At 31.9% G+C, this 11,418-nt stretch overlaps 1 protein-coding gene across 1 annotated transcript; it reads left to right on the top strand.

The window, feature by feature from the left end:
- Positions 1-7,564: 7,564 nt before the first annotated feature.
- On the top strand, positions 7,565-10,974 carry LOC107466715 (bark storage protein A). The gene is made up of 5 exons (XM_016085723.3): positions 7,565-7,891; positions 8,738-8,893; positions 8,993-9,202; positions 9,880-10,059; positions 10,592-10,974. The coding sequence occupies exons 1-5, from the start codon at positions 7,589-7,591 to the stop codon at positions 10,766-10,768; spliced, it is 1,026 nt and encodes a 341-aa protein (XP_015941209.1). The 5' UTR covers positions 7,565-7,588; the 3' UTR covers positions 10,769-10,974.
- Positions 10,975-11,418: the final 444 nt, after the last annotated feature.

The raw sequence follows: 11,418 nt of genomic DNA on the forward strand, positions 1-11,418 counted from the left end.
CGTACGCACAAGGCTGTGCGTGCGCACATACCAGAAATCACAAAAATTTTGCAACTTTACAAAATTTTAGATTTTCAACACTCAACTTTGAATGATCATAACTTCCTCCATAAAAATTCAAATCTTACAAACTTTATATCGATTTGAAGAGTTTTCAATAAGCTTTAATTTCAAACAAATTTCATTCAATTTTGAAAACCGAGGCCCAAGTTATGATCCGCCAAAATTAACCAAAAATAAAGTTTTACACAAAAACACTAAAACTCAATTTTCACTAATTCTCAATCCAAAAACCAACTCAATCACTTTTCAACCATACCAAAGCAACCCAAATTTCATACCAAATACTGCTTCAACCATTTTCTCAATCACACAACCTTCTAAATCATTCAACAAGTCTAAATCCAACCTAATTCACATTTTCCAAATTTCCATTAACCTTATTAACATCAATATGACTACTCACCATTTCCACCATTTTTTAACTATACCGCATCCAACATTTAATATCTCAAATTATCAACCCCTTCAACACTCATCTATCCAAACATCAAATATAAAACACTAGCTATAATCAATCCTCCACCAACACCTTCACCAATCATCATTCTTTCACTATCAATGTTCATCAACAACCTCATTCATGCTTTATACCAATAATCAACAATATACATTCATTCAAATTCAATATACATCATACCTCAACACCATTATTTAACAATATTTACAAAATCAATTAATCAAGCATCATCAACCAACCAACATCAACAACCACTAAAAATCCTCATTAATTCCAACAATTTATCACCAAACAATAACTAACATTAACCAACATCATAATACATCATTAACACCTATAATCCTCAACAATCACCATCATCATCATACATATACCACAAACAGCCACATATTCAATCAAATCTTATCCTATGGGCCACTAGCCTAAGTGTCCATAAATATTACATATTACATAAAAAAAACCGAAATCATACCTTGGCCGATCCCCAATATGCACAAATCACCACTTAGAGTCCAAACAAGCTTCCAAAAAGCCAAGCCAACTCCAACAAGCACCAAAGCTCAAACTAACATCACATATAAATCAAAAATCAAAACCTAAGATACACAAAACTACTAAACACAAGGGTTTAGTGAAACCTTACCTTATCCAATGGGATTAGGGATAAAATCCAATAATTACCCACTACTAGAGATCACCTAAACAAGCAAAACCACAAAACTTACTCAAAAACCAAACCCCCAAAAATACAGAAGTTAGGGCATAAAAATGGAGTGTGAAACGCAATTTTTTACCAGCTTTACTTAGATAGAAATGAAGAGCTCGTCAAGAGCTTCGCGTGGCCACAAACAGCTCGTCAATTGAAGCTCCGTAACTCAAGTTATGGCTCCCGGAAGGTGGAGGTGAATAGTGCTCTCCTTCTTTCTCTCTTCTCTCAAAACCAGCGCCCCTCTCTTTGTGGGTTGCTGAAAATGAGCTTAAGACTCATTAAAAGGTGCTTTTATATGTTGGACTTGGGCCCAACTTAGACCCGGTCCAACCGCGTAGTATTTTTGGTTCGTTTGGCCCACTTTGGGCCTAAACATTTAAGATTAGTGTCCGATTTTCAATTCTAAATTATTTTTATCCTTTCAAAACAATCAATCAATTTTTAAAATCTTATTTTTCCAAAATACGTGATACTAGACAAAATAGAGCCGATACTGCCAGCTTGAGCATCAGTATGCATTTTTACAAAAAATTTTCGAAGAAAGTACATTTTCCAACTCAGAAAAATTCATTGAAACTAAATTTCACCGTAAAATTTTCAAATTAAAACTTCTAAATTTTGAATCTTCTCCGGGCACTAAAATTATTTTATTAAAACAGTTTTTCATGAAAAACCCCGGTTCTTACACTTTGCACACACATGACTGGATAATTGACACTGGTGCCACTGCACATGTTTCTTTTTCTCTTGATACTTTTTACTCTCATCCACAATAGATCCTTTGTTAATCAAATGTCCAAATGAAACTAAGACCACAACAACAATTAGTGAAACTGTAGTTTTAACCCGTGATTTTTACCTTACAGATGTGTTATATATGGCCTCTTTCAATTTTAATCTCATATCTATGTCTGAAGCAACTAATTTTTTACCTCGTCAATTCTTATTTAACAATACACACTGTGAGATACAGAACAACCTTTTCTTGAAGATGATTGGTCATGCTAGACAAAGAGGTGGCTTGTATATCTTCAATACAAATACAACTTATGTCAACTTAGAAGCAAAGAATAGAGAACTAGTTAACACCAGCTAGTGTTACTGCTATCACAGACACTATAAATCATGAAACTTGGCATTGTAGGTTAGGACATGTCTTTATTGATAGGTTACAAGAAATGAAAAAGAATTATCCTTTTATTGTATGTCCATTAAAAGATGAACCTTGTGAACCATGTCATTATGCAAAACAAAGAAGATTGTCTTTTCATTTGAGTCAAACAAAATCTGTCAATTTATTTGATTTAGTACACATAGATATTTAGAGACCTATTTCTACTCCATTTTTTGTTGGTCATAAATAGTTTTTAACAATAGTAAAAGATAAAGGCAGGTTCACTTGGTTATTTTTTATGAAAAATAAAAGTAAAACTTCTTTTTTAATCTAACAATTTGTGCAACTGATTGAAACCAGTTTCAAACAAAAATTTAAAAATATCAGAATTGATAATGGAGCTGAATTCATCATGAATTCTTTTTATGAAAAACAGGAAATAATTCATTAGACTTCATGTGTTAAGACACCTCAATAAAATGGAGTTGTAGAGTAAAAACATCAAGATATTTTGAATATTTCTAGAGCACTCATTTTTAAGGCTCTCTCCCTAAATTTTTTTGGAGACATGCTATATCTCATACTATACATATTCTCAATAGAGTGCCTAGTTCATCTATTAATAATAAAAGTCCTTATCAGATTCTTTTTAGTAAAATGCCAAACATTCAACACTTCAAAATCTTTGGTTGTCTTACATTTGATTCAACTTTAGTTGCAAATAGAAAGAAATTGGATAAAAAAGAAAGAAAATGTATTTTTCTTAGCTTTAAAACAGGAACAAAAGGATATCTTTTGATGGACATAAATAACAAACAATTTTTCATATCTAGAAATATAATATTTTATGAAAATTTCTTTCCATATAAGAATAATCAAGTTGCTCATCAATTTGAATATGTTTTCAATTCTAATCAAGACACTAAACCTACATTACATAATCATGATTTTATAGATGTCTTTGATAGAAGCACATTATCTTCCCATATCTTAAATATACATCCCATTCAACATAAATTGTCAAATACTCCATCCAACACAATTGATGTTCAACCACAGCCAACCTTACCCATTTCTTTGAGTTTACCAACAGCACCAGCATCATGTACTATACTATCATATAATAAAAATCCATCTAATCCCCAGCCCACTTATATTAATCCACTTCCTTCACTAAGAAGATCTCTTAGAGAAAGACACAAGTCAAGATACCTTGATGATTATGAATGTATGCAAACCACTGTCTCTAATAGCATGATCCAATCATCAATCACAAAAAGATATCCTCTTTCTAATTACTTGAGTTACAATTTCTTTTCACAATCACACAAAGCACTTTCCATTACAATTTCTACAAATCCGGAGCCAAAGAACTATGAGCAGGCTATTCTGAGTGATTGTTGGCAGAAAGCAATCAAATCTGAGCTTAAAGTATTAGAGAAAAGCAAGACTTGAAAACTTACTACTCTACTGAAAGGGAAGCATAGAATTGGATGTAAATGGATTTTTAAAACTAAGTATAATTCTAATGGGACTAAAGAGAGACACAACGCAAGGCTTGTGGCCAAGGGCTTCACTCAAACATAAGGGTATGATTACTTTGATACCTTTAGTCCTGTAATTAAAATGACTACCCTTCGTGTACTCTTAGCAATTGTAGCTTGTAAGAACTGATTTATTCATCAATTAGATATGACCACTGCCTTTTTTCATAGTGATCTATCTAAAGAAGTCTATATGAAGTTGCCCGCTGATTTAAATACACAGCCAGAAATGGTTTGTAAGCTAGAACGATCCTTATATGGCCTTAAGCAACCAAGTTGCCAGTGAAACTCTAAGTTATGCTCTGTTTTGATTGCTTCAAGTTACTCACAATCAAAGGCATTATTCTCTTTTCACCAAATCTTCTCCAATAGGTTTCACTTCTATTCTTGTTTATGTCGATGATTTGGTTCTAGTGGGAGATGACATAGAAGAGATCCAACGTGTAAAGATGAAATTCAATACTTTGTTCAAAATCAAAGATTTAGGCGAACTAAAATTTTTCTTGGGTATGGAAGTTGTAAAGAGCAACAGGAAAATAGCTTTGTATCAAAAGAAGTATACTCTTGATCTCCTAAAAGAGTATGGATTATTAGATTCAAAACCACCCAACACACCTATGAATTATTCAATTCTATTGGGAATAAGACACCATTCCCCCTTGAGAAAACACCTTTGACAGAGAAATAAAATAGACACAATCACAACACAAGAATTTAACGTGAAAACTCCAATTATCGGAAAAAAACCACGGCCGTTGTTAAATGACAACCAGAGAATATCACTATGTGAAAATTGTTACAACACATAGACTTTCTCACTAACACCGGCACCCTGGTACACCCACACTCTCTCAAAGCAAATATCTAACTACACCTCACAACACTCTCTAATAAAAGAGTACAGAGAAAAAGAAAAATCAGATACAAGTTTAAAGTATTTCTGACTGGTGCAAAAATAAATAGAGAACTTAGCCTCATATTTATAGCCTAGGTCACCCACTCCATTTGCTATCCTAAGTAATGTGGGACTAATTCAACCAAATCCTAACAATCTCCACCTTGATTGAAATAGTCACACATCTTCAGTTTCCATTGTCAACACCGACAACTCTTTGCTGCCATTGTCTATACCGACAATCATAGTTCAGAGAACTATCATACTCCACCATGAAAGTATACTCACTTGGAATTAGACCACTCCAAGCATTTCGCCTTGGTACAGATCGAAACCTTGCTGAAAATTCATGGTGCAACTTCTAAATTGGCTTTTCCTGGAAGTTCTTCAGCCATCGACCTAACTCCACCACACACCTTGCATCTCAACGCCAACCAATGCCCGTCTGCAATTGTGGACCCGATTGCCACAGCTTATCCTTATCCATGGCAGTGTGGTAATACCATGAAGATACTTCTTGTCTTCTAGAGAACATCATCTTCTCTCATAGAGAGAGCAATATTGCAAGTATCAGATTGAGAGTCTTTTTCTGAAACCGCATTACCTGGACAATTTCTCTTTACATGCCCAGGCTTTCCACATTTCCAGCATGTTACACTCCTTCCACGATTTCCTTTTCCATAATTGTCACTTCTAGCTACAAGCGCCAAATCTGATGAAGTGCTACCCTCATTTTTCATTCTTCTTTCTTCAGCAATGAGCTTACTGGCAACTTCTTCAAAATTCAGAGTTTTCTTCCCATACATTAAAATAGGTTTGATATACTCATAGGAAGAAGGAAGAGACAATATGAGCCTCAGTGCCTTATCTTCATCATCAATTTTCACTCCAATTGCCTCTAATTCAGAGACAATACCATTGATAGCACTAAGATGGTCGGAGATTTTCACATTGTGATCCATGCGTAGATTATGGAACTGCTCCTTCAATAACAACCAATTTGAGATGCCCTTTGCCTGATACAACCCTTCGAGCTTATCCCAAAGTTCCTTGGCTGTTTTCATTCCTTGCACATTTATAAGAACATTCTTAGCCAAACACAGGCGAATAGCACTTGCAGCTCTCAAATCTAGTTCCTCCCATTCTTCATCCTTCATACCAGAGATCCTCTCCTTCAACGCCTTGTGCAAACCTGATTGTATCAACACATCCTTGACTTGTATTTGCCACAAGTCAAAATTGATTCTTCCATCAAATTTCTTTATTTCAAGCTTCACAGCACTTGAATATCCTGACATTATTGCAACCGTATACTGGAATAGTATAACTCAACTGTAGACCGTGTACTAAGAAGGGTCCCCAGGAAAGAGAGGTGGGTCACAATGGACACACTTAAATACCAGGTCTTTCCTTAGCCAGAACCTTTCCAAACTGCACTCTCACAGTATCACACTGCCTTCCAGCAACAACAACAGCAACCAAAGATCAACCTCAAGCCACAGGACAAAATTTTTTTCTAATGTGGAAGGTCAGACTAGGCTGCAACCACAGAGCATACTAAGAATAAATCTCACTGAACCGAAGCTCTGATACCACTTGTTGGGAATAAGACACCATTCCCCCTTGAGAAAACACCTTTGACAGAGAAATAAAATAAACACAATTACAACACAAGAATTTAACGTGAAAACTCCAATTACCGGAGGAAAAACTACGGCCGTTGTCAAATGACAACCAGAGAATATCACTATGTGAAAATTGTTACAACACATAGACTTCTTTCTCTCTAACACCGGCACCCCAGTACACCCACACTCTCTCAAAGCAAATATCTAACTACATCTCACAACACTCTCTAATAAAAGAGTATAGAGGAAAAGAAAAATCAGATACAAGCTTAAAGTGTTTCTGACTGGTGCAAAAACAAATGGAGAACTTAGCTTCATATTTATAGCCTAGGTCACCCACTCCATTTGCTATCTTAAGCAATGTGGAACTAATTCAACCAAATCCTAACAAATTCATCCCTCAAAGTCATCAAGAATATTATTGAATGATGCTAAGCAATATAGAAAACTCATTGGAAGGTTAATATACCTCACTAATACCAAGTTCTTTTGAAGATATATGAAGTAAGTTTGAAATGTATAATTTGTACACTCCTAACTTAAGAGAGACTATTAATGTGTGAATACTATTAATTACTATTCCCAATACTCTCTGTTTTATTAGATATTGTGTGCACTAATGGATTACAACTATATAATAGAATATGAAAAAGTAATTAGTATAATTTTTTTTTCTCTTCTTTTTTTTGGCTATATACAACTATATCTTTTGTGTCGATAAAAATGTAATTTTTTACTAATGCAATAGATACATTTTTCTTTTTTTTAGTTTACTTTTTACTAAAAAATTTGCAGCTCAGAACGGATTTCATTAATTACGGTAAATTAAATTAAGAAAAGTTCGAAGAGTATAGTCAATCATTATTTCTAGGTAAGTGTTAAAATTTGATTAAAATCTCAAGTGAAAATTATATATATAAAACTAATCTCGCTAAGTAACTACTAACAAAAATGTAATCATTATGCTTGACCATATACATGCCGTAGAACAAAAACAAATCAAATGAAAGAAAATCAGCTCACGAGAAACACATGGTAGTAAACAAATCCATATTATTACTTTTATGTTAACACAATAATTATAGCGAGTGTCGTTCACGCGCACACCAATGCAAAGCCTGATTTTGAAGATAACAATTATATATATGTGAGGAACTCAACTCGTGAAGCTAATAAGCATGGCTACATCAAGACCTTTGAATATGAGAGTAGCAGTGTTGTTGATTATGGTTTTGAGTGTTTGTGGCTCAGAATTTTCAAGAAAGAAGAGGAAGACACTCGAAGAAATCAAGAAAATAAATGGCAATGGACCATACGTTGGTCTAATCACAGTGTATGCACCAGAAGAGACTGCTTTCTTTGCCACTGGAGCCTTTCAATCAGATCCAAAACACCCATTTGTTGATCTTGCTGGACGTAGATTCAGAGTGGGAAAAATCCATAACAAGAAAGTTATCTACGTTAGATGTGGCGTTGGACTGGTAAATATTCATATCACTTTACTCATGTTAAAAATAAATATAATATTATGCCTGCTTATCTTGTTACATTTACGTTAATACTCAAAAATACTTGATTAAAAAAATACTAATAAAAAATAGTCAAAATTTATTTTATTTAATATTAATTAATTATTAAAATTAATAAATATTAAATATGAGAATTTTTTTTTTCTTTAGTAATATTAGTGTGTACTATTCTAGCTATGATAATTGATAACTCACATATCATTTATTATGAAATAAGACTTGTATTCCACATAAATTGGATTTATATATCAGTCAACGCTAGATAGTTGAAATAGTATTACATGTAATAATGGCCAAACAAAATATAAGTGAGGAGAATTATGTTTTGACTAATAATTGTTAAGAGTTTAATTTTTATATATTTAATTATTTTATACCTTCCTGTAACTTTAATAAAATTTTAATAAGTCTCTACTAATTTTTGTTATTATAAAAAAGAAATAAATATTCATTTACGTATTTGAATTTAGGATGAAATATTATAAAAAATATTACTTTTTAACAACTATTAATAGAATTTAGTTGAATTTTTTTTAATGTACAAAAACTTAACCAAAAGTTTTTAAACCGTATAAATTTAATTGAAAATTTCATAAAGAAAAAATATAAAAATCTACATAATAATCAACCACTATAGGTCAAACAGAACATACACAAGCTAAGATAGACTAATGCAATCTCAATAATAATAATGTTTCATTTGGTTACTTTTGAGTTTTTGTAGCAAGATATATTTTTGTTTTCTTTTTCTTTGGTCATGTAAAAATGATGTAGTTGTTTATGGATTATTCTACTTAGGTGAATGCAGCAGCAGCCACACAGAATATGGTTGACATGTTTGAGATAAGTGGAATTGTCCATTTTGGCATTGCAGGAAATGCTAATAGCTCTATGTCCATTGGTGATGTCACTATCCCAACACAATTTGCCGACACTGGCCTATGGGATTGGCTGGTACAAATTCTCTTTTTTTTACAAAAATAAAACATGTCCCCATTTTAATTACTTCATTTGACCAATAAATAATTGCTACAATTATTTGTGGAGGAACAGAACCCCAATGGGACAGTTGATCCTAGTGACTTTGGGAAGTTGGATATCGGGAACTTCAATGTGCCAAGAGGAGAAGGTCAAAATTTGTTGGGGCATGTTGGATATAGCACTGAACAATTTTACTCAGAATCTGGGGACCCAAACACACCCCAACGTGTCATTTGGGTCAATACCACTCGCCAATGGCTAAACCTTGCTGCAAATTTGGAGGTTAGGCAAATAATATCCATATTTTTTCTATAATTATGCCACTTATAAAATGTGTCAAAACTTTCCACTATAGTCCAATTAAGGAAGTGAATTTATATGATTTTTGAGATTGTAGATGATAGGACTAAATATTTTTTAATTAATTAATTATTTGTATAGAATACATATTAAAATATAAAATATATTAAAAATTAGTTAAAAATTATATATATTTATATATAAATATATAATGACTAATTTGGTGTATTACTAAAAAAATTATTTTTAATAACCATTTATTTTGTTTTTAACGGCAATTAAACATTAGTTGACTTATACTTTGTAAAAGGTTTTAATGACATTATCGGTGAAGACATTTTTAATAACCGCAAAAGTATATAATTATCATTATAACATGTAATAATGATGATAAATATATTGTCACAAAACTATAAATTAAATAAGATATAAAATGACCACTAAAAATTTGTCTCTAAAATTAATTTTTATTATAGTGGTAATCGATTTTTTTGTGTACACATAATATTTTTAATATAGTAATATATACGTATGGTTTTGTTAATAAGTATTTTAAAGATATTACTTAAGGTTACACTATCAGTATAATAGTATATACAGTATAAATTTATTTTTCTCTTGCTAATTAATTACTTTGATTACTCTCATTTGAATTTTAGGGCATAAGACTAGAACGGTGTGTGAATTCCAGCTTCTGCCTTTCAGAGCAACCCAAGTTAGTGATTGGTCTTAGGGGTGCAACAGCCAACACTTTTATTGACAATGCAGCTTACAGGGACTTTCTCTTCCAAACATTTCATGTTTCCTCTCTAGATATGGAGAGCTCAGCAATAGTCATGGTATATATTTTCCCTCATTTTCTAGTAGTAATTTTGAATTTACTTTCTTATATCAAAATTTCACATAATATATTGGGTGCTTTAATTATTGGAGTATCATAAATAACCTTTGTGGCTTTGTGTGTAAAACTACATATTCAACTCATCCACAAAAATTTAAGCCAAAGCTTACACATGTGTAAATATTTACTATAAATTAGAAATTATAAAACTTATTATGAAATATAATTTAACTGATAATTAACAAGATTTACATATAATTTTTACAAGAGATAGCTTCTTTTTTTTTCTTCCTCCGCGGTATTTGATAACTGAGCTTTGTTTAAAGGTTTATTGACTAACTAATTACTGTTAAAATAAAATACATTTGAACTCGAGACTTAAGCGGACTAGGTACTAACTACTTAAGTACTTAATACAAGATGACATCGTTAGATACAAATGATTACCGTTTCAAAATTTTAAATTTAAGTAGTTAAAGTCTCACATTGATTAATTAATAATGATAATGGTAATGCATGGGTTTTTGCAGACTAGTTTGTCAAATAGTTTTCCAGTGCTGGTGATTAGAGGGCTATCAGATTTAGCAGGTGAACAGAAAGGAGATAATCACATTCAAATATTTGGGCCACTTGCAGCATCTAATACTGCCAGAGTTGTTATTGAATTCTTGAAAACTTTACCAAATCCTCACTATGCTCTGCTTTAATTGGGCTACTACTGCTTATTATTTTGATTTCTCAATCAATTAAGGGTTTGTTTACTGTGTTCATGTTCAATGAAATTGAAACAACCCTTCATGCCATTCTTGTGGTAAAAAGCAAAAGTTAATGTATTGTGTAACTTGTAATATCATTTTATTTTATTTTAGTTTAATTGATGATATAAGAATTGAGTAGTTCTAACTTTCAACAACTTCCACGATCCTGTTAATATTATGTCCTTCAGATGAAGCATCTTCTTTCATGAATGCTTGACACTTGAATTCTATTCGTTGTGCTTAATTACTGATTGGTCTAACTACTATTACATTATTAAATATCTACGAGAATAAAAATAATAAGATGCTAATTACTATACATTATTTTGAAGATGTTCTATTTTTTCAAGTTTTAAAAATAATAAAATTATATAATTTAAATAGGAATTTTTTATTTAAATAAATTAAAAAATATTTTATTTACTGAAATAAATAATTTTAAAAATTATTATGAAAATACGTACTTACATAGCATTGCTATATCGTTTACAGTGTAAATGAGATACATGCCAGTTAACTCGTTTACACTGTAAACGAGATACAGTAGGACAAACTTTGAACAGCTATAAAAGGATGTGCAACTCTTGACATTCTCTACA

This window comes from Arachis duranensis, chromosome 9, assembly GCF_000817695.3.
Source record: "Arachis duranensis cultivar V14167 chromosome 9, aradu.V14167.gnm2.J7QH, whole genome shotgun sequence".
Taxonomy (NCBI): Eukaryota; Viridiplantae; Streptophyta; class Magnoliopsida; order Fabales; family Fabaceae; genus Arachis; species Arachis duranensis.

Bases quoted from the DNA above. Each gene is read 5' to 3' on its own strand.
- LOC107466715 (XM_016085723.3), top strand. From the start codon at position 7,589: ATGGCTACATCAAGACCTTTGAATATGAGAGTAGCAGTGTTGTTGATT. The intron at 7,892-8,737 runs GTAAATATTCAT...TATTCTACTTAG, and splicing joins TTAGATGTGGCGTTGGACTG to GTGAATGCAGCAGCAGCCAC. The intron at 10,060-10,591 runs GTATATATTTTC...GGGTTTTTGCAG, and splicing joins AGAGCTCAGCAATAGTCATG to ACTAGTTTGTCAAATAGTTT.